Source organism: Sorex fumeus, unplaced genomic scaffold, assembly GCF_029834395.1.
Source record: "Sorex fumeus unplaced genomic scaffold, SorFum_2.1 ptg000086l, whole genome shotgun sequence".
Lineage (NCBI taxonomy): Eukaryota > Metazoa > Chordata > Mammalia > Eulipotyphla > Soricidae > Sorex > Sorex fumeus.
The window spans coordinates 26,944,939-26,971,316 of NW_026606143.1; the positions used below are offsets into that span (position 1 = coordinate 26,944,939).

At 42.7% G+C, this 26,378-nt stretch overlaps 1 protein-coding gene across 2 annotated transcripts in view; it reads left to right on the top strand.

The window, feature by feature from the left end:
- Positions 1-819: 819 nt before the first annotated feature.
- PCYT1B (phosphate cytidylyltransferase 1B, choline) overlaps positions 820-26,378 on the top strand; it is a 134,515-nt gene continuing 108,956 nt past the window's right edge. The window contains exon 1 of one of the 2 annotated variants that reach the window (XM_056131225.1): positions 820-1,055. In XM_056131225.1, the coding sequence (XP_055987200.1) occupies positions 1,008-1,055 (48 nt within the window). In that variant the 5' untranslated portion in view covers positions 820-1,007. The remainder of the gene's footprint in view (positions 1,056-26,378) is intronic. The other variant, XM_056131222.1, reaches the window with a different exon arrangement.

Sequence of the window (26,378 nt, forward strand, 5' to 3'; positions counted from 1 at the left end):
GCTTTCCCCGGCAGCTGGCATACACATGGGCAGCAGTGCAGAATGGATGGGTGGATGGACAGAAAGGTGGAAAGGATCCTGTGAGCAAACAGTGCAAGCTTTATCATCCTAGAGACCAGACTAGAGGAGAAAGCCACGGTGTTCCTATTAGCAGGAGCCAAGGAAATCTTCATTTGGCTAAAATGAATTTAGGACAGAAATCACTGAGAACTGGATCTGATAGCACAGTGGACAAGGAGTGGCTAGAGTTCCCAAAGCCCTTTGATGGTGCAGCCAGTTTGGAAAAAAAAACCCTTTTCTCAGAAAAATCTAAGCACATGCATATTTAAAGAGTTCTTTAAACACACAGTGCCGAGAGGAAATTACTTTAACGCAAATTATGAAGATTCCACATTGTTAAAATGCACAAATTCATTATCAATTGTGCTTAGAATAGCTCCTTGGGAGACATAAAATGTTTATTAGAATCAAAGTACTTCTGAGAGATCTATTTTTCTCTATCTCGATTCTCCTATTTAAAGAAAGTGCTGAGTTTAGATTAACACTTCAAGGTCTTGACCACTTTTTAATCTTGGGAGCAAAAGAGAGAGAAAATGTTTGTCATTCCAGGAGCATAATCAGTTGAACCGACACACAATGACAGTTAATTCACCAGCGGGATTTGTTGCCATAGCTCCAGCGATTTAACAATGGCCTTTTTCACGAGTGCAGCTTTTACCACAACCTGCCTGTCCTCGCACGACAGGCCATCGTAGTGGCAGTCCAGAGCACAGCAGTTGTCATCGAACAGTATCCCAGAGGGGAGGAGAGGAGGTTTGTGGGAGAAAAAAAAAAAACAAGAGAGTACAGCAACTTGGATATCTGCAAGGCCACTGCAAGGCTCCCAAAAGTCTGGAAAGAGACCAACTTCCACCCCGTGACGCTAAAGGACTCGATAGGCAAGAGAAGACTCCAGAAAAGACGACAGCAGGTCGGGAACAGACATGGTGTGCCGCTAGCAATGCAACATGGAAGGGGACACCAGTGACAAACGTGCTCCCAAATTTTGGTGCAAGGTAAGACAAATGCTTTCTGATGATTTTTGCCTCTGGCTTTCATAGTGGATTCATGGGGCCAGAGCGATAGTAATATCAGGTAGGATGCTTGCCTTCCACGTGGCTGACCCCGGGTTCTATCCCCAGCCTGCCAAGAGTGATCCCTGGGCACACAAATAAGCCCTGAGCACTGCTGGGAGTGCTTCAAAACCAACCAACCCAACAAAATCCCCAAAGAACAAGGTGGATTTAAATATTCAAGTCATGTCTATGTATCTAGGGGACTTGTGCAAATTAACGGAGTCACACGTGATATGGAAGCATTAGCTGCTCCACCTTAAGACAACACAAAAGGGGCTGGAGCGATAGTACAGTGGATAGGGCATTTACCTTGCACGCAGCTGACCAAAGTTCGATTCCCAGCATCCCGTTTGATCCCTTGAGCACCGCCAGGAGTAATTCCTGAATGCAGAGCCAGGAGTAACCACTGTGCATTTCCAGGTGTGACCCAAAAAGAAAAAAAAAGATGACACAAATAAAGAAAAATGCTGCTTAATTTTCTTTGTCTTCCTGGATGGCATATGATGACAAGGATAAATTCTTTCTTAAGAAAAAGTCATATCAGCCCGCCATTGGGTGTGGGTGTGGGTGTGGGAGGGTAACTGGGGAAATTGGTGGTGGGAAATGTATACTGGTGAAGGGACAGGTGTTGGAACATTGTATGACTAAAACCCAATCATGAACAACTTTGTAACTGTGTGTCTCCTGGTGATTCAATTAAAAAAAAAGAAAAACAAAAAAAAATAAAAAGTCATATCAGTATGAGGAAATGTGAAGTCAAGACAAAGAAAGATGTTTTGCATACCTAAGAGCACTGAAGAAATGTTTGAACAAAATATTCATTATTCTGTAAGATGAAGCATGCTGCTAGGAAGAAAAGTCACAAATTGGTGATTTGAACACTCATTTCTAAATGCTTTGCAATGCAACTATTAGATAAGAGAGACACCTTAATGGTTCCTTATTGGTGGGAAATGTGTATTTTAGAGGAGCCTCATGAAATAAGTTCTATATGAAAAAAGTTGAAGGAGGTGCAGAAATGGTAGAAAGGACTTGCAATAATGTCAGAAAGACAGTCGGCCCAGGGGAACCTTTGTAGCATGGATGGAATTTCTCTGCTCCCAGTGGTTTCTTACACCTTGGTGCACTGGACCTGCAGTTTTGTGTCCCCGTTCCTCAAAACCTTCTCATGCCTTTCAGAGTACCTGTGGATAGCTGGCTAAAGCATCTTGCTTCTTAGAAAGCAATCCAGTTCAGATTCACTGGTCACTTGAGCTACATGACTAGTAGACCATTTCTTTAAATTTCTTTCTTCCCCATTTGATCCATGTTCTCTCATGATTTGTTTCCCATGTTCCTGGGACAGACTCAGTGGTATTTGGGAGACCATACAAGGGTGCCAGAAAACAAATCAGTATCATATGCATGTAAGACAAGCATCTTTAAAAAATTTGAACCACTGTGAAATATTTACAAAGTTGTTTATGAGAATTTCTGTCATACAATGTGCCAACACCCACCTCCTCACCAGTGTACTTTTCCTACCATCAATGACCTCAATTTCACCCCCTACCATCCTACCCCACAGCCCACCTCTAAGGAAGACACTTTATTTTCTTCTCTCTCTCTCTCTCTCTCTCTCTCTCTCTCTCTCTCTCTCTCTCTCTCTCTCTCCTTTTAGACATGGAGGTTTATAATATTGTGGCTGAAAGGGTATCATGCATATCACTTTACCTCTCTTGAGCACTCAGTTCTCATCTAGAGTCTTCATTTCCAGCTGCTATCATTGTCATAATGGTCCCTGTTCAAAGACAAGCATCTTTTTTCTCCAGTCCACTGTTCTCTTCAGATTAGGAGAAATTTGCATGTTAAGGATTCATGAGGTTTTTTTCTGTTTGTCTTATTTTTATTGTTTTTTGTTTGTTTGTTTGTTTGTTTGTTTGGGGGACATTCCTGGAAGTACTCAGGGCTTATTCATAGCTCTGTGCTCAGAGATCAGTCATGGTCATGCTCAGGGCATTTTATGTAGTGCCAGGAATCAACCACAGTCAGTACTGTGCAAGTTGATCTTCCCCCTGTACTATCTCTCTACCCCAAGACCCTTGAATTTTACTAGTTTATCCTATTGAGTTAACTGGTGAATCGGGATTCATTCACTCATGCCTCATTGCAAAAATAGATTTCAAAGAGTACGAAAACAGCTGGATTCAGCTTCTGGAAGTTTAGATATAGAAAATAGTGATGGTCTGTCTATGTTCCAGTCTTATACAATTAAATCTGTACAAATAGCACTCTGTATACTATACTTTTTGTGAGCTGACAAATAGCCAAAAGCTTCTAATCTATTTTTTTTACTTTTTTTGGGGGGAAGTCACACCTGGTGATGCACAGGGGTTACTCCTGGCAGTGCTCAGGGGACCACATGGGATGCTGGAAATGAACCTAGGTAAACTGCGTGCAAGGCTATCGCTCCATCCCTGCTTCTAATCTCTTGACTCTCCCAGGTCACTTATTGTCATAAGAATGACTGACACTTTTAGTCTTTAGTAAGTGATATGTATAACTGGGCTAGGTACTTTACATGCCTGTGATTACATTCAATGAAAGCGCTCAAACTCTTTTTTTGTTTGTTTGTTCGTTTTTTGGTGTTTTTTTTCAAATTACATTTGGCAAAATTTTATTAAATAAAATGTATTAAATAACCTATCTACAAAATGATGTCACATTGATTTTTAAAAAAAATTTTAAGGAAACACTGTAAGATAGAATTACAGACACACTTTCAGGATTACTTTCATGATTTTAGTCATACATACAATGGTTGAGTATCCATCCCTCCACCAGTGCCCAATCTCCACCAACAATGTTCCCAGTATCTTTCCCACCACCCTCACCCCATCCCCCTCCTCCTCTGTGGCAGGCACATTCTTTTTTACTCTCTCTCTCTCTCTCTATCTCTCTCTCTCTCTCTCTCTCTCTCCTTTTGGGTGTTATGGTTTGCAGTACAGGTAGTAAGTGGCCATCATGTTAGGTCTATAGTCTACTTTCAGCATGCATCTTCCATCCCGAGCGAGCCTCCAAGCATCCTTTGCTTGGTGGTCCCTTCTCTATCTCAGCTGCCTTTTCCCTCAGCATGTGAGGCCATCTTCTAAGCCATGGAGCTATCCTCCTGGCCCTTATTCCTACTATATTTGGGTGGTAGTCTCCCATTATGCTACTTTATATTCCACAAATGAGTGCAGTTATTCTATGTCTGTCCCTCTCTTTCTGACTAATTTCACTTAACATGATACTCTCCATGTCAATCACTTATATGCAAATTTCATGACTTCATCTTTTCTAAAAGCTACATAGTATTCCATTGTGTAGATGTTCCAGAGTTTCTTTAACCAGTCATCTGTTATCGGGCACTCGGGTTTTTTTCCATATTCTGGCTATTGTAAATAGTGCTGAAATAAACATATAAGTGCAGATATCATTTCTACTGTACTTTTTTGCATCTCTGACATGTAAGTGCTCAAACTCTTAAGCATATAAGTGCATCTCTGGCATGTAAGTGCTCACTAGCTTATTCTGCTAATTTGTGCCTCAGTTTCTTACAGTTTAATTAAATGGGTTTATTTATCTCCCTTGGGCAATCTAGATATATTACTAATCATAACAACAACAAAGAAATGATTGCATTAAGTTTTATAGCATGCTTTTCAACATCCCTTTTCTACACAAGCAGATCTCAACTTTTAGCTTAACTTTCTGACTGCCAGCCATTTTATACATTGATACCCACAATCTGACACAGGACTATTTCTGGCAATTGCTAATGGTGCTACTTACCAGCAGATAGTTACAAGCATTGATGTTAAATATTGTATCTGAACAGTAAGACTAATTAGGAATTTAATAATATTTTGAGCTCTCTAGAAATGGAAATTCCTTTAAAGTGAGAGAGGTGGTTATTCACTTTTCACAATTTTAACTTCAGTACTCAATTGGCACTTATTTGGAAAAAGGAGAATGTTTGAATATTATCTCAATTCCTCTTGTCCCAAATCCTGTGAGGTAGGTATTATTTATATCCTCATTTTCAAGGGAGAAAATTGAAATTCACAGAGGTTGAGTAAACTGTTCAAGATAGTAAGGAATTCAGATTTTGGAAACCTATTTTGTTTTTCTTCAAAACTACATGATCAAATAAGGTAGCTGCAAACCACCTATGACTATTTAAATTAATTAAAAAAATAAAATTTTAAATTTTGTTTCTGGGGTTCAAGCAATAGTACAACAGGTATGGCATTTGCTTTGCATGCAGCCAAACTGGTTTTATTTTTTAAATTTTATTGAATCACCGTGAGATAGTTATAAGCTTTCATGGTTGGGTTGCAATCACGCAATGATCAAACACCCATCCAGTGCACATTCCCCAACACCAATATCCCCAGTATACCCCTCCTTTCCCACCCTCCCTCTGCCTCCATGCACGCAGCCAAACTGATCTCCAGCATCTCTTGTGGTCCCCCAAGTACTGCCAGGAATAATTTCTGAGTGAAGATCCAGAAGCATAGCTGAGTGTGACCCAAAAAGCCAAAAATCAAATAAAAATAAAATTTCATTTCTCTGTCACACTAACTACATTTCAAGTGTTCAGTGGCTACATGTGGCTAGCTTGGCACTGTATTTGGATAGTGTGGCTACAGAATAGTTCATCATCACAGAAACTTCTGTTGGATAGCACGGATTATAGCCATAGTATCTTTTGAGATACATTAGCACATGTCCTTAGAATATACTGCAGTTCTGTTATAAGTAATATCGGTTTAAAATTTGACAGTCAAAGCTTATTTAAAGTCTCTTCATTTGCATAGCACCCAGTTAACTTTGATCTGCAAATTAATAATATAGATAAGAGTCAAGGAGACATTAAACACACTTCAAGAGACCAAAGATTTTTAAGCACCATCAAATAACTCCAGAAGCACTCACTTAGATGCAAGCAATTGATACGATAATTACACATCATTTTTATTTATTCATTTAAACAGGGATCCCCTAAGGTACCCTGGTAGGAAATAACATGGTTAGTCTAGTTCTTTCCAGCAATCCTTCCGCTATTTCTAAATTCAATGTAAAATCATCTTATGCTTCTAATTTCCTTTCCTTTGTTTCTTCAGGTCACAAAGTAATTTGATAGTATAAAACTCACACTGAAATTCCTACCAGTTCAAAATACAATTCTAAAGCCATTGCTTCTTCCACTGAAGTCTAGGATACTCTGGAGGGGGCTCCTGTGGACCCACCCCCACCCCGTTTGGAGCCTGGTACATAGTAGGGTTTCCATAACTCTTTTGATTCACTGGTAGAGAAAGTGCTTTTAAGATGCCACTCATAGAGACACACAAAGGAATTTCAGACTGGAGCTACTTGTGGCAGAGATGGCCCGGGACTTTGCAAAAGGCCTTCTCTAGGCTGCTCCAGATGGGGGCAGGTGTTGTCCCTCTGCCAGCCCTCTAAGAGCTCCAGCAGTCGCCATTTTCTAGAAGCCATCAAGTAGCACCAGGTATGAACCCCTGTGATGGTAAATCCCAAATCTCACAGGACAGGGGAGGAGTGGACCCTCCTTCCCCCTGCCCCAATGGGACACAGAGATGACACCACCTCCATCCACCATCTACTTAAGCTCCCACGTGGCCATGATCCAGAGACACACAAAGGAATCTCAGACCCAAGCTACTGGTGGCAGAGATGGCCACCAGTACTGGGGATTTTGGTGGTGGAAAATGTGCACTGATGAAGGGATGGGTGTTTGATTACCGTATGATCCCGTATGATCGAAGTTCAAACATGAAATTTCTGTTACTTACCTCACGGTGAATTAATAATAAAAAATAAATAAATAAATTTAAAAATTATTAAATCACCGTGAGATACTTACTTTGCAAAAGGCCTTCTCCACTGGGTTGCTCCAGACAGGGGCAGGTGTTGTCCCTCTGCCGGCCCTCTAAGAACTCCAGCGGTCACCATTTTCGAGAAGCCAGCAAGTAGCACCAGCTCCCACGTGGCCACGATCCAGAGACACACAAACGAGTCTTGGACCTGAGCAACTTGTGGTAACAATGTCTTCAGAACCTAATTATTAAAATCTTAGAATTCCTAGAGCATGTGGCCACTCTCACAGCCACATGACATTATATTATATCTATAACAAACAATACAAAACACACTGTCTAGCAATTTCATTTTCAGCAGGTATAAGATGTGGTGGGACTGGTCTTGAAATATCAAAGGTAACTAAAGTAGAGAAAGAATATTCTGCAAATTGTCTGCCACACTGGTAGGGGGTGATATGAAATGGGGGGAAGATACTGGGGATTTTGGTGGTGGAAAATGTGCACTGATGAAGGGATGGGTGTTTGATTACCGTATGATCCCGTATGATCGAAGTTCAAACATGAAATTTCTGTTACTTACCTCACGGTGAATTAATAATAAAAAATAAATAAATAAATTTAAAAATTATTAAATCACCGTGAGATACTTACAAGCTTTTATGTTTGGGTTAGAACCACACAATGATTAAACATCCATCCCTCCACCAGTGCACATTCCCCACCACCATTATCCCCATATACACTCCCCCTTTCCCACCCTCCCCCTGCCTCCATTACAGACAGCATTCCCCATACTCTCTCTCTCTATATTTTTGGGCACTATGGTCTGCAATATAGACACTGAGAGGTTACCATGTTTGGTCCTTTATCTACTTTCTGCACACATCTCCCATCCTGACCGGTTCCTCAAGCCATCATTTTCTTAGTGATCCCATGCCACTCATGAGAGTGGGACTATAGAGAGGAGATGGCTCATGAGAACTCAATCCTCCTCCACCCCATTCCTTTTCCCTTTACTTGAAGACTGTGGAGTCTTCATGGTGAGATAAGGGTTTAGAGCTCATGATGAAGAGATGATTTCAAGATGGGCTGGTGGGGCTGGAGAGCTGCCATCAAGCCTGAGGATTTGGAAACTAAATCTGCCAGCTCCTCCAGAGGGAGCACAGAGCCGCCATCCCATGGCTCCAGTCATTAGTTAGGTCTGTGTGTCAGGGCTTAATTATTAAGTATTATGTCAGACACATTTGCTGGGTACTGTGCTGGTTCTAGGTGATAGAATAAAGGCAAATTTTGAGGTATTTAGAGAAGAATTACAATAATACTTGCATTTTTACATCCTTTGCTGGGGTGGTTTCCTATGGCTTGCATGGACTAGCTACACCAAACATTAATATCTTTTTGATTAATTTTGTTTTGCTTTATTTTATTTATTTTATTTGGGGGCCACACACAGGGTATTCAAAGGCTGTTTATGGTGCTGTGCATCCGAAGTTGCTCCCAGCAGTGTTGGGTAGGCCATGAGGTGAGTGTCAAATATGTGTTCAGCCCCTTGAGCAATCTTTGCCACCTGTAAATGACATTGTCGCAAAAACAAGAAATAATTCCTCAATTTAGCAGTAAGTTTCAAAATATATTATTTCTTACTACCTGCTTCCTAGATTGAAGGTCATAAGCAACAAAGAAAATGAGTAGCAACATTTTTGAAGTTAAGATGTGTGAGTTTTTCAAACCGTTCTTTTTTTGTTGTTCTTTTATAGAATGGCCAACCTAGTAGATATCAAATGTTAAATCCTTGTGGTTTTGATTTTCATTTCTCTCGTGGCTAATGACACTGAGAAATTTTCTTGTGGGTTTTTGTGTATTTGTGTGTGTGTTTATTTGTACATCTTCTTTGGGAACATATCTATCCTCTGGCCATTTGTGGGGGGGTGTTGTTAGATGACGCCTGGTAGTGCTCAGGGTCTGTTTCTATCTCTGTGCATGGGGGGTCACTTCTAATGGTACTTTACAGGACTATGTGGTGCTGGCATTGAAGAGGAATCAACTGCAGGCAAGACAAGCACCTTAACCCCTGACTATCTCTCCAGCCCCTTTGCCCGTTTTGACTCCAAGTCCCATGTTTGCTCTGAAGCTTGGTTTCTCAACTTTGCCATCATTGATGTTGGGTCTAGATATTTGTTTGTGGTGGTGGTGGGGGGCCATCTTTTGCATTGTAAGAGCCCTGCTCTTCTTCTACCAGCATCGCCAGCACCCTAAAATCACCCCAAAAAAGGAAGTTTGTTCTAAAAGCCCCTCCTGTGCAGTATAGAAACACAAGGAAACCACTAGGCCTGGATGGAGCAGGAGACATAGACAGACACTGGTGTGAGTGGGTTGAGATCGATGTCAGAAAGCAGACGGACCTGGGGGTGTGAACTGCTTTGGTGAGTCAATGAACAGTCTGATGGATAAACATTAGGGTTATAGTGAGAAGTAGGTAACATGATGAGAGAAAAGATGATTCAACACAAATGGAACTGTAAGGCTGTATGCAAAGTAGCAGAAGTGTGAAATATCTGGAACTGCAGTGTTCTGAGAAGGGGAATTTGTTTTGAGCTGATCACTGGGACTGAGTATCCTCCCTTGAGCCTCTTAGACATGAAGTGCAAATGACTGTTGAGTGGCCTTTCCCCATTAGACAGCTCTACAGCTCTCATATTGACATTAGACATTTCTCATGTTGGAAGCATCTCAGTGAGACATGCGCTCATCTGGGATGGGATCATTTGACCACTGTCTGAGAAGCAGTGTCTGAATCCCTTTTGTTTTAACCCTCCTCCTTTGGCAAAATGGTAGGGGAAATAAAGACCACACAGCTGTTTCAAGTCAGTACATCCTTCCCACTAGTTAATAAAGCAATTCCCGGCCTTCACGGTCTATTAATTAGGTAGGTAATCAGTGCATGCTTCGAGTTTGATATTTGAAACTCAAAGGCAATAAAGCGAGAACTCTGCTCAGATATTTTTCCTCCTAAGCAAATATCAAATTAGGACTGCAGACCCAGAGTAATAATTTTAAATTATTTCTCCTGAAGGACTTCATTTATTTATTTATTTATTTAAAAATAACTTTATTAAGTCATTAGTTTAGTTCCAGATATTCAATATTCCAACACCAATCCCACCACCATTGCACCTTCCCACCACCATTATTTCCAATTTTCCCAGCCCCCCTTGAGTCTGCCTTCATAGCAAGCCCTCAATAATTTATTTTACATTGCTTGCTATAAATAGTTAGCTAAAAGGATAATCAAAAAGATTTCCTAAGAAGAAAGTTAGTGAAGATTTTTGTATCTCACCATGGAGCCCTTAAACCCTTGTATAAGTGATCACTAAGATGTTGTTAGAGGTTAAGTCTTCTGTGTTTACATTTTGTTAATAGAGATTGGTTGCCTTTTACATTACACCCCATTCCATCTTGGTGTGCTACTCCTGGTTTATCAGCGTTATAGAGTTTGAGATATTGCACAGTTGAAATTGCGGCTGTGCACTCCAGGGTGTCCAAAATTTCTAATGGTGTGATACCGCTGGAGTTACATTCTTAACTGACTGGTAACTTTGGGGCATGTGTGTGACTACCTCCTCAACCTCATGAAAGCTGAAAATTTTAGTCACAAAACCCATGTATCTGAATTTTTCAACAAATTAATTTCTGGATGAGGTTCATCCGAGCAGTGGGGTTCGACTGGGAGCATGGTGGCGATTTGTGAGTGTGGAGGTTTTCAACTGCCAAGACTCTGTTTGGGTGGTCACGGGGCTGCTCACCCATCCCCCCTCCGGGACTTCATTTATTTTTGGTTTTATGTCACCCTGATGGTGCTCAGGGATTACTCTTGGCTCTCTGCTCAGGGATCACTCCTATCGGGACATGGGGGACCAGATGGAGTATGGGGGATTAAACCCGGGTTGGCCACATGCAAGGCAAAGACACTGTCAGCTGTACTATCAGTCTAGCTTCTTCTGAACAGGACTTTAATAACCTGCATGTGTTGGGTAAGAAGAACAAAGAAAGGCAATATCTTTTGTTTCATATAATGTTTGGTGGTGTGCAGCAACTCTCTGCAGAGAGTGGGGGTGTTTAGCAGCATCCCTGATCTCTATTAGATGCCACTGGTATTGTATCCAAGTTGGGACAGCCACAGATCTCTCCAGAAGTGAAGTGGCCCTGCTGGTGAGTGCAATTGCCCCACTGAGAAGATATTTCTTCTCACTCATCATTCCCTAGTTCTTCCAGGGTGTTTGTTATGTTTTCGTTCACACCTGGCAGGGCTCAGGGATCATTCCTAGCAGAGCTCAGATATAATACACAGTGCTGGGGGGTATGGTGCCGCCAGCAGGTCAATCTGTACCTGTGAGGCGAGTGCATCAGCAGCCTCATGGCGCCTTCAGACTTCCAGATACCCCAAAATTGCTGCTGTGCCTTTGGCCAGACCCCAAAAACTTGGGGCAAAGTTTACCAAGAAAGTAAACGGCCAAAAGTTAGGTATGTGGGAAACACACCCACAAACCACCTCCGGCTCAGCTATATAATAGGAGGCAAGGCCTCTTTGGTTCCTGATTGAACTGCTTAATGGACATGATCCCAGAGACTCAGAAACGAATCTCAGAACCCAGTGGCTTTAGGTAGAAATGCGTCTAGTCTCTGCAGTAGGCTACCGGTGCTGGGCCAACCCAGGTGGGAATAGGTTTCGTGCCTTGGCCTACTCCCCCTGGCGGCCCAGTGGCCGCCATCCGTCTGAGGCCACTGGATAGTCACATTTGGGCCCCCAGTGACGAGACACACAGGGCCTCACGGGATGAGGGTGGAGCCGGGCTTGTCCTCCCCACCCCAACGAGACCCCAAGTCATCGCCCACGAACAGCCTCTCTGGCTCCTGATCAAGCTGCTTAACGGCCATGATCCCAGAGACTCCGAAACAAATCTCAAAACCCAGTGGCGTTTGGCAGAAATGCATCTGGACTCCACAGTACGTTACTGTCGCCTGGCCACCCCAGGGAGGAAAGGGTGTTGTCCCTCCGCCTGCTCCCTCTTGGCAACTTGGTGGCTGTCATTCTCCAGAGGCCATTGGACAGTCAGGCTTGGGCCCGCAGTGATGAAACTTGTTGGGTTTCACGGGATGGGGGGGGGCAGGTGGAGCCGGGCCTGTCCTCCCCACCCTAACGAGACCCCAAGTCATCGCCCACAAACGGCCTCTCTGGCTCCTCATCAAGCTGCTCAACAGCCTTGATCCCAGAGACTCAGAAACAAATCTCGAAGCCCAGCAGCTTTTGTCAGAAATGTGTCCGGACCCCGCAGTAGGTTACTGTCACCGGGCCACCCCAGGGGGGAATGGGTGCTGTCCCTCCGCCTGCTCCCTCTTGGCGACTTGGTGGCTGTTATCCTCCAGAGGTCATTGGACAGTCAGGTTTGGGCCCGCAGTGACGAAACTTGTTGGGTCTCACGGGATGGGGGGGAGTGAAACCGGGCCTGTCCTCCCCACAATAACGAGACCCCAAGTCATTGCCCACAAACGGCCTCTCTGGCTCCTCATCAAGCTGCTCAACGGCCTTGATCCCAGAGACTCAGAAACAAATCTCGAAGCCCAGCAGCTTTTGTCAGAAATGTGTCCGGACCCCACAGTAGGTTACTGTCACCAGGCCACCCCAGGGGGGAATGGGTGCTGTCCCTCCGCCTGCTCCCTCTTGGTGACTTGGTGGCTGTCATCCTCCAGAGGTCATTGGACAGTCAGGCTTGGGCCCGCAGTGATGAAACTTGTTGGGTCTCACGGGATGGGGGGGGGGAGGTGGAACCGGGCCTGTCCTCCCCACCCTAACGAGACCCCCAAGTCATCGCCCACAAACGGCCTCTCTGGCTCCTCATCAAGCTGATCAACGGCCTTGATCCCAGAGACTCAGAAACAGATCTTGAAACCCAGTGGCTTTTGTCAGAAATGTGTCCGGACCCCGCAGTAGGTTACTGTCACCGGGCCACCCCAGGGAGGAAAGGGTTCTGTCCCTCCGCCTGCTCCCTCTTGGCGACTTGGTGGCTGTCATCCTCCAGAGGCCATTGGACAGTCAGGTTTGGGCCCGCAGTGACGAAACTTGTTGGGTCTCACGGGATGGGGGGGAGGTAGAGCCGGGCCTGTCTTCCCCACCCCAATGAGACCCCAAGTCATCGCCCACGAATGGCCTCTTTGGCTCCTCATCAAGCTGCTCAACGGCCATGATCCCAGAGACTCAGGAGCAGATCTCTAAACCCAGTGGTTTTTGGCAGAAATCCCTCCAGATTTAAGTGTTAAAATTTCAGAACTTCAAAACCACATGGCCCTACTGCAGCCACACATCATATGTTATTCATAACCAGCAATAGAACACAAATTGTCTATTGTTGCCTTTTCAGCAGATCTGAGTATTGGGGTAAAATCTTAAATAATGGTGGGTCTGGTGTCGAAATAGTGAATGTGATCAAAGTAGAGAGAGAGTAATGTGGAAATCATCTGCCCCACAGGCAGGGGGAGGGTGTGGGATGGGGGTATACTGGGATTTTTGGTGGTGGAGAATGGGCACTGGTGAAGGTACGGATGTTTCATTGTATGACTGAGACTTAGACCCAAAAGCTTTGTAACTGCTCTCACGGTGATTCAATAAATAAAATTATAAAAAAATGGAAAAAGAAAAAAAAGTAAGGTGGAGTTCATGCACAATTCAATCAGCTAATCAGTGGCTGAATAAATAGCAGTACTCCTACAAAAAAAATACACAGTGCTGGAGATGAAGCTGGGGATGGCTATATACAAGGCAAGCACCTTACCTACTATACTAACTCTCCAGGATGTTTTTGTTGTTGTTTGTCAGGTGCTGGGGAAAGGAGGAATAACGAGCTAGTGGGTTTTGGTTTTATTTTGTTTTGTGGTGTCAGAAACTGAACCCCTAAATACATGCATGTAAGACAAGTGCTTTAGTACTGAACTACATCCTGCATCTTTTTTAAAATATATATATTTTATTTATTGAATCACCATGAGATACAGTTACAAGCTTTCATGTTTGAGTTACAATCATACAATGTTCAAACTCCCATCCCTCTACAAGTGCACATTCCCCACCACCAATCTCCCCAGTATACCCCCTCTTTCCCACCCTCCCCCTGCCTCCATGGCAGACACTTTCCCACATGCTCTCTCTACTTTTGAGCATTATGGTTTGCAACACAGATACCGAGAGGCCATGACTTTTGGTCCTATATCTACTTTCAGCACACATCTCCCATCCCGACCATCCTTTGTCTTTAAACCTTAAAAGACACTTTTTTTGCTTCTAGGGATCAAACCCAGAAGAAGCAAAAATTTTATCCAGAACATCTACATTCTTCAGACAACTATTTGAACCAAACTTAACTGGATCAAAATTACTTGTCCAGTATCAAATGTTGGTTTGCAGCTGAGCTGTGGAGATGTTTGAGGCCTCTTTTTATTGTGGGGGGCCTTGTGGCGCACAGGAGGCAGGGAGGGTGCCACAGGCTATTCTCAGCTAACTGGGCCAACAGTTCATACCAGAGCCAAGCCATAGATTATCCAGGCTATCCTGGTGGTGCTCAGGGGCCCCATAGGCATATATATGCATACATATACATATATATAGATATAGTTTTGGGACCACACCTAGCAGTGCGTAAGGCTTACTCCTGACTCTGTGCTCAGGAATCACTTTTGGCTAGGCTTAGGGGACCATATGAAGTCTCAGGGATAGAACCCAGGTCTGTCGCAGGCAAGGCAAGTACCTTACCTACTGTACAATCTCTCCAGCCCTTAAAGGCTTTTTAACTATTTATTTTTATTTTAATTGACTACTTATTTTTTCTTTTATTTTAACTGTTTAATTTTTATTTTAAAATAATTTTATTTTTATTTTAATTACAACACCATGATTTACTAAGTTGTTCATAATACGGTTGTTTCGGGCCTTTAATGTCCACAGTCAAAGGCATTTTTAAAAGATGCTTGGCTAAGACATATTTAATCCCAACACAACGCTCCAGGGTTCTGTTAGCCTTGTTAGTGAGAAAACAGGTTTAAAGAAGCTAAGTGATTTTCTCAGGGATGCATACTATGGAATTTATGGTGTGGATCTAGAAGCCTACTGCAAAGTTGTGCACTGATGTTTATTGCTTCAGTAGATGCACTGGATAATAAAGCAATGGGATCAATTTTTTATCATTTAAAAAACTTTATTTGGGACACCTCCAAATATGCAAACTTAACTAAAATGGGCTCTGACCTTTTGTGCTGTTCTCATACTCATATTTAATTTCGATGATGATCGACTAGTAACTAATATTATTTTATTTTGAGCAACTTAACCTTGGCATTATTGACATTTTAGGTAGCACTGTAGCACTCTCCTCCCATTGTTCATCGATTTGCTGGAGTGGGCCCAGTAGTAACATCTCCATTGTGAGACTTCTTGTTACTGTGTTTGGCATATCGAACACGTCACGGGGAGCTCGCCAGGCTTTGCCTTGCAGACAAGATACTCTCAGTAGCTTGCTGGGCTCTCTGAGAGGGGTGGAGGAATCGAACTTGGGCCGACCAGGTCGGCCGTGTGCAAGGCAAACGCCCTACCCGCTGTGCTATTGCTCCAGCCTAGACATTTTAGGTAGGATAATTTGTTATGTGTTCCTAGTATGCACACAAGACCTGGCGTATTCATCTGGTAAATGTACATTAAGTTGCTTTTGCATTCAGTATTTGCTGACAGCGAGAAAAACATAGCCAATACCTTTCATTCCACACATCAAAAAAGTGATAATATGAAAACAAAGAAGTCAAAGATGTCACAAATTAATCTCAACTCCTAAGATGAACCTAAAGAACCATGGTGGTTGCTGAGGAGACCAGTATAGATAGCAACTAACCAGTTTTCTACACTGTACCTCTCTATATTGAGCGGTACAGGGCATTAAGCTTCATCTCAATAGAATTGATGAGGTGATATTCTACAGAGGTTCAGGTTTTTGCCTTGCATGTAGCCAACTCTAATTCTACCTGTCCCATTCACCTTCCCATCTTCCCTGAACACTGCCAGGTATACCCCAACACCCCACCCCCAAAAGAAACTGCTTCATTACAGCTAATCAGGGAAGATGGGAAGGTGAGATGGATTTGGAGTAGTTTGGAGTACTTGGAGTAGCTCCAAATAGGTCTCTAACCTCTCATGTTCTGGGAGGATCACAAGGCATCATGATACTTGAATGAGCTACGCTTGTCTGTGTTAGCATGACCTCGGTGGCCATGTTCAAAGTTGTCATGGTGCTAGGGTAGAGCCATCCCATGGTGTATTATAGGATGTGCAGCAGTTACCATAACATTTACCCACCAGATACCTTGTCACATAAGTGACAAGCAAAGATGTCACCAGACATGGCTAAATGTGTCAGGGCCAAGGGAAAATGTTGCACCCAGTTGAGAACCATTGGTTTAGAACTCATCCTTCCCCTAAACCCACACAAAGTATTTTATCAGCAAATACTTAAGCATATATTTCCAAATAGATATTCTTTAAATTTTCAAATATTTCTTTATTGGTCAGTAACTAATAATACTTGGAATTGCAAGGGTATAGCTTCACACCTCTATAAATGTATAAGTCTCACCTTCTCCATCACCACATTCCACTGTTCTTGCAGTACCAGAAAACTCCTCCACCCATTCTTCCTATCCTCCTTCCCTGTCCTTCTGGTAACCACCATAGTTATCAACAAAATTAACTAGGATTTAACTTTGTTAATTCTTTTCCCATTTTATTTCCTTTAGTTATTTATGTTCCACATGAGTGAAACCAGTTGATAATTGTCTCATTTTCTTCCTTAGTTCACTTAACACAATCAAGATCCATTCATGTCCTGAAAAACAAGATTTCCTCTTTTCCAATGGTCAAGTAGTATTGACCTCTGCATCTTATTTGTTCAGTCAGTGTTCTCTTGAGGATTTTTAGATTAATTCCAAATTTGGGCTATTGTAAATAATGCTGCTATGAACTTTGAGGTGCAAGTATTCTTTCAAATTTGTGTTCTTCAGATAAGTGTCTAGGACTGGTATTGCTGGAGCATATAGAACTTGCATTTTAACTATTTTTTTATTTATAAGGTGTACCTTCAATGTTTAGGGGCTGCTTCTGGTTCTGGGCTCAGGGATCACTCCTGGTGGTGGTGCTAAAGGAACCATATGCAGTGCCAGGTATCAAGCTAGGGTAAGCCACATACAAGACAAGCAGCACCTTAACCCTTATACTGTCTCTCCAGCCCTCATTATTATTATTTTTGTTTGTTTAGGGCCACGCCCAGTATTCTCAGGGCTTACTCGTGGTTCTGTGCTCAGGGATAACTGCCGACAGTGCTTGTGGAACCATACACAGTGTAGGGGATCCAACTGGGATTGGCCACATACAAGGCAAGCTTTATCGACAGTACTAAATCTCCAGCCCCTACATTGTTACTTTTAAAGGAATGTCCAGACCATTTTTTCCACAGAGGTTGCACAAATTTACCTTTCCACCAATGGTAAAATAAACTTTAAAAAGCACAATACTATCATATCTAAAGTAAATTAATAAATGATAGCATCAAGAACTTGTTCAGATTTCTATTTGTCTCATAAAAGTTTTTAATGGGGAGGTTGTGCTATATCTCACTGTGCTCAGGCCTTATTCCTGGATCTGGGCTCAGGGATCACTCCTGACAGGCCTTATGGGACTATATGGGATACTGGGTATCAAACCCAGGTCAGCCACTTACAACCCAAATGCCAGGCTATTTCTTTAGACTGAAGTTTTTAAGTTTTAGAGAATTTTGAAATATGATCCTGCTAATATTGTCAGTACATTAATATTGATGGCATCTTTTATTTTATTTTTTAAAATTTTTTATTAGTGAAACACCATGAGGTACAGTTGCAGACTTACAAATTTTTGTGCTTGGTTTTCTGTTATAAAATGATCGAGTACCCATCCCTCCACCAGTGTTGATGGCATCTTTTAGATCTCACTTACTCTATAGATTTTCTTGCAAGGTTTTGATTGAAGGAAATACATTTGTCCAATAGAACATCCCACAATGTGGATTTTGCTGATTGCATCCATGGGGCATTAATATACTCCATTATTCCTTCTGCATTTCCCAGAAACTGGTCGTGAATCAAGAGATATGATCAAAACCGGTTCTGTTTACTTGCAAACTACTTCATAGGTGGTGCATGCATGGCTATAAAACATAATGTTTGGGATTCCCTGCTCTTTCATCCTGCTTGGAGCTGTTGATGCTTCATACCTAAGTACAATAATTCATTAGGAGTTCTAAAATAGGGAGTCTATTTCATTACTTTTTAAATGGCCATCACACCATCTTCATTACTCATTTTAGAAATAGTATGACTGCCTTTCTCACTTGACTCTTTGATTACACAGAGGGATAGTTCACATAAAGAAGTTAATGGCCAATTCCTTACTTTTAGTTTCCAGTTTCCAAAACAATATGTTTGTTCCTTTGTGTCCTCCCATGCAGACTAATGAGATTTTTTTTTAATTTTTGTAAGTGTTCATTTTGAACATCTTATGATAGTGCTCATGGCTTACTCCTGGCTTTGTGCTCAGGGATAACTCCTGGCAGTGCTCACAGGACCATATGTGGTCCCAGGGATCGAACCATGGGCCAAACTGGGGCCAGCCACATACAAAGCAAGCACTTTTTTTCTGTCCTATCTCTCTTGCCTCACTCTGGGTGGTTTTTATTTGCTGTATGTGGATTAACTTCAGACCGTGGTACTAGTTGCTTTCCTGTGTAACATCTCTAGTCCTTCAGAAATTTCTCATTGGAGTAGGCCTTTATTTTTATCAGATTTCTTCAGATGGCATAGGCATCTTTGAAGTGAATTCTGCTATTTTTCAAACAACTAAAAGCTAATCTGTAGTTCAGTATGTGAATGATAAATCTGTTTGACATTTTTGGGGATCCAAAAATTTCTAATTGATTATTACTAATTTTCACAAATGTCCTAGTAGGTTGCAAGGAACGAACATTTCAAAACAATTAGCCCACAAACATTCTGTGTATTGGTAATATTGTATGATTAAGGAAATACAATGGCTTAAAGGCTAATGAGGGGTCAGAGAGATTAGTGCAGTGGGTAGGTGCACGCTTTGCACACGGCTGACCCAGGTTCTATCCCTGGGACTCCATATGGTCCCTAGAGCCTACCAGAAGTGATTCCTGAGTGCAGAGCCATGGATAAGCCCTGAGCACCACTGGGTGTGTGCACCCTTTAAAAAAAAAACCTTTTCAAATAAAAAATCATAAAACTACAACCAACCATTCCCAGTTGGCGGCTACTGTCTCACTAAATGCCCAACGAAAACAAAATAGTTATGACAATCTCAGAAATACCACAATTAAACTTGAAAATATCCAATTTTTTGGCATGCAATTGCTGAAAATAGCATTGCTGGGAGTGTTCCTACCACTTAAGGCTTTCTAAATTCCAAACCAAAAACTAAAGATTAATGATTTTTCTCCTTTTGAGATTTCTAAGATTGAGTGGTAAGATGAGGTTATGCAGGCTATTTTGCAGAAACAAATGATATTTTTTGAAGGCATGCCTGTTTATGCAAGCGTTGGTATTCTAATAGCAAGGAATAGCTTCTGTGGAAGAACACTGATTGTAGGTGAAGGTAGTTACTCGCAAGCACCATTTAGGAGCCATTCAACATAGCTCCTCACCTGGCACGAATGTATTGAAGAATTTTACATAACCAATTTCTTGGGATTTATAAACCAAGAAGGGTTTTTTCCCTCTAGATGCAAATAGATGTTCTTTATGTATTTTACCAATTTATTGATGAACCACGAGTTACAAAACTGTTAATTATACTTTTCATGCATGTATCATTCCAGCAACACTCATCAACAGAGTGTCCACTTTCTTCCACCAGTGTCCTGACGTCCCTGCCATGTAAGTTCAGCCGTAGAGGCAAAATCTCCAGTATCAATGAGTTGGGCCATTTTTGTCCCTTTAATATGATTATATCCCACATATGAGAGAGATCTTTTTTAAAAAAATGTATTGTGGAGGTGATAACACCTACGCATGTATAGATGAATAAACTAAACTGAAATTCCACAAAGTTGTAAATCAGTACGAGGATTTTTAAAAGTACATTTTATTTTCAAAAACTGTATATTTTTCTTTTTACATGTATAATTTAAAATGTGAATGGTATGACTAATTCTAAGCTAATACATTTTAGGGCTGGAGTGATAGCACAGCGGTAGGGCGTTTGCCTTGCACGCAGCCAATATGGCCGACCCGAGTTCGGTTCCTCTGCCCCCGTGTCGTATTCGATATGCCAAACACAGTACAAGTCTCACAATGTTACTGGGCCCGCTCGAGCAGATCAATGAACAACAGGAGAACCGTGACCGTGACGTTTTAGATATGAGATTTAGTAGGAATGAGGAGAATTAGGAAATTTTAAGGGAAAATCTGAACAGGACTGTAAAACTGCTTTTATTATAAAAAGAGAATGTTAGTTTTGTGTTAGAAAATATATTACATACAATGCTTCCGTATCTGTATTGGTAAGCAAAAGATTGTAGTAAAAATCTAGATGTTAAAAAATTACCTAGACATAGCACATTTGATGTAAATGAAATATTAATTAGTTATTGAAAATGTATAAAATCTTCAGCAAGCGAGAAAAAAAAGAACTTTCTCAATCTGGTAGAGAGCAACAGCAAATGCCACGAGTCAATGCCATACTCAGTGACAAAGTGCTGAGAACTTTGTCTTATCTTTTTAAGTTTTGTTGTTTTTTCTTTATGGGTCACACTTAGCAATGATCAGGGGTGACTCCTGGCTCTGCACTCAGGAATTACTCCTGGTAGTGCTCAGGAGACCATAAGGGGTGCTGGGAATTGAACCCGGGTCAGCTGCGTGCAAGGCAAACGCCCTACCCGCTGTGCTATCGCTCCAGCCCCTGTCTTGTCTTTTTAAAGCAGCACCTTTAATGCTTCTTCCAGAACTGGAATCAAGGCTATGAATGTAACATTCCTTCACATTTGAGTGATAATCTAGCTGGGTGAATATTCTTGGTGAGCTGTTGATTTTATTGTTATCTTTTTAAAATCTATATCCCACCATTCTTTTCTGGCTAATTTGGTGGAACTGCTGTGAATCTTATGATCTTTCCTTTGCCTGTAAGTTCCTTTATTTATCTTGCTGATTTCGGTGTTCTGTCTCTGGGCTGGAGTGATAGCACAGCGGTAGGGTGTTTGCTTTGCACGCAGCCAGCCTGGCCGAGCCGGGTTAGATTCCTCTGCCCCTCTCAGAGAGCCCGGCAAGCTACCAACAGTATATATTCAATATGCCAAACACAGTAACAAGTCTCAAAATGGAGACGTTACTAGGCCTGCTTGAGCAAATGGATGAACAATGGGAGGACCGTGTTTGTTTGTCTCTGGTTTTTATCATTCTGATTATAATGTGTCTTGGGGTTTTTCTATTTGGCTCTATTTTTTGCTGAGACCTATTGGAGTCTCTTGGATCTCTTTGCTTACATTCTTCATCTCCCTGAAATTCTATCTATGACTTAATTAGTGGCTCTTCATCAAAGTTACCTGTCTGTTCTTCAGGCAATGATTACTTACATCGTTCCTTTTGATGTTGGCCCATAGCTCTCTGGTGTGCTGTTCGGTTATTTTCAGACTCCCAATCTTCTGTTGTTTTCTAAAGGTTTTTTGTTTCTCATCTTGGAGTCACTCCCTTTTTCTCAGCTGTTATTTAGTCTGCTGCTAAGACCTTCTTCTGAGGGTTTTTTGTTTGTTTTATTTTTTATGGAATCATCATGAGACACACAATTACAAAGTTGTTCATGATTGGGTTAGTCATACAATATGCCTAACCTGTCCCTTCACCAGTGTACACAGTGTACATTTTTCACCACCAATGTCCCCAGTTTCTCTCCTGCCTCCCACCCCCGCCTACTCCAGCCTTTCTCTATGGCAGGTACTTTTCTTCTCTCTCTCTCTCTCTCTCTCTCTCTCTCTCTCTCTCTCTCTCTTTCCTTTTGGCATTGGTGCTTGCACCACAGGTACTGAAGGGTTATCATATTTGTCCCTTTCCCTACTTTCAGCATTCATTTCTTGAACAGAATGATCATTTCCATCATTTCCTACTATCATTATTGTAATGGCCCCTTCTCTATCCTAACTGCCTTCTCCCTCTCCCACACCACCACCACTTGTGGCAAGTTTCCAAAGCATGAGCCCATCCTCCTCATCCTTGTTTCCACCGTCCTTGGGTATTAGCCTCATACTGTGTTTTTTTTAAATATCGCATTGAGGTTTTTTTTTTTTAAATCTTATCAATCATACTCTCCATTTCTATCACTTCTGGTTTTAGTTTTCTCATTTCCCCTCCCATCATTTCTTGTGCTGACAACCTGTGCCATTGTTCCTTTGAGCTCATTAAACATCACGAACATAGCATCACTGAAGTCATTCTCTGCGAGGTATTATTTTCACTCATTGAACTTGGCGGGCTTCTGTGCATCTTCCCTATGTGTTTGCTGCACTCTGCTCCACTGAGGGTGAATCTTTATAGTTATCCCCCACCCCTGGAGTCTCTTAGGGATTAGGCTAGGAGTTGCTCTTTTCTTTCCCTGCCTATCTTCAACAAGGAAAAGGAAATATAATTGTGAACAGTGTGTGGTATGATGAATAGAGCATTCTTGCAGGGTCACACTCCTACTGATATAGTGGAGAGCATGCGTGGAGGCTGCCTGGATGCAGATTGGAGAGGAATCTCCTTCCCATTCCCCAAAGGCCCTGAGGGTGTCAACCAAGAGATTAAGCTCACCAAGAAGGGTGCAGGAGCAAGCAGAGGGTAGTAGAAATTCTTTAAAAGAGAGAGAGAGCTGCCAGAAGATAGAACAGTGGTTAGGGTGCCTGCCAGGTACGCTCCTCACCGGGTTTGATTCCAAGCATTACATTATCCCCAGAGCATTCCTAGGTATAGTCCCAGAGGCTTCCAGTACTGCCTGAGTGGCCCAACAATCCCTGGCATCATAGGGACTGAGCAGCAGCATATCCTCTGGTCCGTACATTGAACTGCCGCATGGCTGGCTGAGACCAGTTCCCCCCCACCACTGAGCACTGTTTAGGAGTACTCCCTTCCCCCAAAAAAGGAAACTCATCGTTTGGAGAGTCAAAACCTTATCTTTCTATTTTATTTTGGTTTTGTTTTTTGCTTTTGAGGCCACACCTAGCGATGCTCAGGGGTTACTACTGGTTCTGTACTCAGGAATTACTCCTGGCAGCACTTGGGGGACCATATGGGATGACAGGGATCGAACCAAGTTCGGCTGTGTGTAAGACAAATGCCCTACCCACTGTACTATCTGTCCGGCCCTCTATTTTAATATTTAGCAATGTCAGGAAGCAAAACCAGGTCTCATGCCTTGCAGGAGTCACCTCCTGGGTCCCAAACCAATACATCGTTGTCTCTCTTTGTCTCTGCTTTATTATTGTGGCTCTGAACTCTTTTTTTTTGGGGGGGGGGAGTGCTTCAGGTGACATATGCAAAGTGGGGAGGAGAGAGGTAGCAGTCTGGAGCAGAGAGTCTACCACTTCCCTGTTGAACCACCTTGGTCACCCAGGAAGCACCTAGGAAATTTAGAATGAATGCAAGTCTGCAGTGAGCCCCTGCATGATGCAGCCCCATGAGGCAGCCGTCAACTATGTCTGATCTGAAATCCACGTGTTCTGCACAGTTTGGGGAATGATTTATGCCACCTGATTTGGGGGGAGCCATGGACTTCAGATGGAGTGAGGAATGAATTCTTTCCTGGAGAGGAAAGTCAGTCGAAATCTTACCCAGGCTTTTCAGCATATTACCTTTCCCTCACAGAAAAGAATCTCAGGAGGGACTCACAGTGTAGCAAAAAACATTTTATTTAGAGATAAAGAAGAAGAGGGGAGGGGCTGGAGCTGTAGCACAGTGGGTAGGGTGTTTGCCTAGCACACTGCCGACCCGGGTTCGATTCCCAGAATCCCATAGGGTCCCCTGGGCATCACCAGGGATAATTCCTGAGTGCAAAGCCAGGAGTAACCCCTGTGCATCGCCGGGTGTCACCCAAAAAGGAAAAAAAAAGAAGAGGGGAAAGAGAGAACAAGATGTTTGAGCGAGAACACAGGGTTCTGCAGAAGCCTGGAGAGCTGAAAGTTTATTTGTCAGGTGGAGACTGAGCCCTCCTTCTTGGATGTGGAGGCACCATGCTTGCCTTTGCAGAGTTAGTTGTGTTGGTTTTGCCCAAGCTCTCTACGTACATAAGAGTCACGTGGGGCTTTCTATTGCTATGGCCTTGTTAAGGGGGTGAGTTGAAACTTTCCATGGTCCTCCTTGAAGTCCTAAGATATCCCTTTGTTCCTGTTGGAGCTTCTCTCTAGAGGAGGCTTCAGCCTTCTCTGGGCCTGTGCCAGTTAAAGTCTTATCAGACCTTAGCTCTTGCATCCACAAAGGGGGTCTGGCCATAATGCTTTTTTTTTCTTTTTGGGTCACACCCAGCAATGCACAGGGGTCACTCCTGGCTTTGCACTCAGGAATTTCTCCTGGCGGTGCTTGGGGAACCATATGGGATGCTGGGAATCGAACTCGGGTCGGCCACGTGCAAGGCAAACCCCCTACCTGCTGAGCTATCACTCCAGCTCCCCATAATGTTTTGTAACTGCTTCAGGACTAGTGAAGATTAACTTCTTCAAATATCATCTTGATTTCTTTTACATCCCAGGAACTTACTGCCGGGAGGCTCCCGTCTGCTTTTCCACTTCAGGTGAGGGAAGGCTTCTAGGTTTCCTAAAGTCCCAAAGTTACATCCCAGGTCAGTGAGACCAAAATGTCTAGGGTAGAGTTTCCCAAACTTATATGACCCTTTGCAAAAGAAAATCACTTAGTGCTCTCCTGGACATCCATCTGCAATCGGTGCTAATTAAAGCATATTCAAGTGTGAACCACTGTTGCCAGCGTGTAGTGGCCCCTTCACACCCAAGGCTACTATGCCCCCATTGGTCCGTTAGCCCCCAGGGGCATGCAGAACTGCTCACTTTGTGCAATATTGAACTAGGGAGTGAGGTCTAGGCCTTGGTGGTTCGAAAGCTCCCAGACAATCCTGAGGCACAAAAATCCAGGCTGAGAACTTTGTGAAGTGAAACAGAGACTATGAGAGTGTTAATTAAGACAAGAATTGCGATGCTTGACCACAACACCCAAAAGGAGAGAGAGAACACAGGGGATTGTCCTGCCACAGAGGCAGGGGGGGGATGGGGGGATGGGGGTGGGGGGATATTATCCATGGTGGTGGAAAATGGGCACTGGTGGAGGGATGGGTATCTGATCATTGTATAATCGAAACCCAAGCACAAAAAATTGTAAATCTACAACTGTAAAAAAAAAAAAAAGAAAGAAACAAAAAAAAAATAAATAAAAAAAAAACAATATTTAGGAGAAGAGATAGAGGCTATTGGGGCGACCTTTAATCGCCCTTGTAGGTGTTACCATATTTGAACCCTATAAAATATGGTATGGCAATTCCAGAAAAAAAAAAAAGAATTGCGATGCTTAAAGCGGCCGCGCGACATCTTATTATCTCATTCCTACTTTGGACAAACTTGCAGGCTATCGAATGTAGCCTGCCCACAGGGCAGAGTCTGGCAAACTCCCCGTGGCCTATCAAATATGCCAAATACCAGTAACAATGATGGGTCTCATTCTCCTAAAGAGCCGTGAATATAATCTCAGGGCTAGGATGAAAGAGACGTTACTGGGGCCTGCTCGAGGCAATCGACGATTAACAGGATGATGAAATGAAATGAAATGAAAAAGTGGTAGACCCACTTAAAAAAAAAAGAACAGGTTGTATTTGATCTACCTGTGGAACTTTTGAAAGATCATTTCTTAGTGACACCGCCTGATATAATTTAGTGATTTATGCAGAAATGATAAACTGGTTAACTCACTTTTGCAGGTATTTTGGTTTTATTTTTTGTTGTTGTTTTGTTTTGGGTTTTGCTTGTTTGTTTCTTTTTGAGCCACACCAAGTAATGCTCATGGGTTACTCCTGGCTTTTCACTCAGGAATCACTCCTGGCGGTGCTTGGGGAACTGTGTGGGTTGCCGAGGATCCAACCCTGGTGAACCACATGCAACGCAAGCACCCTACCCACTGTACTACCACCCTGACCCCATCTGCTTGTTTTCTGGAGGAAGAATCCACAGGATGTGACTATTTGGATGATTTTTTTTTAAGAATGTGGGGACATCATCTGAAATGAGTGTTTCAT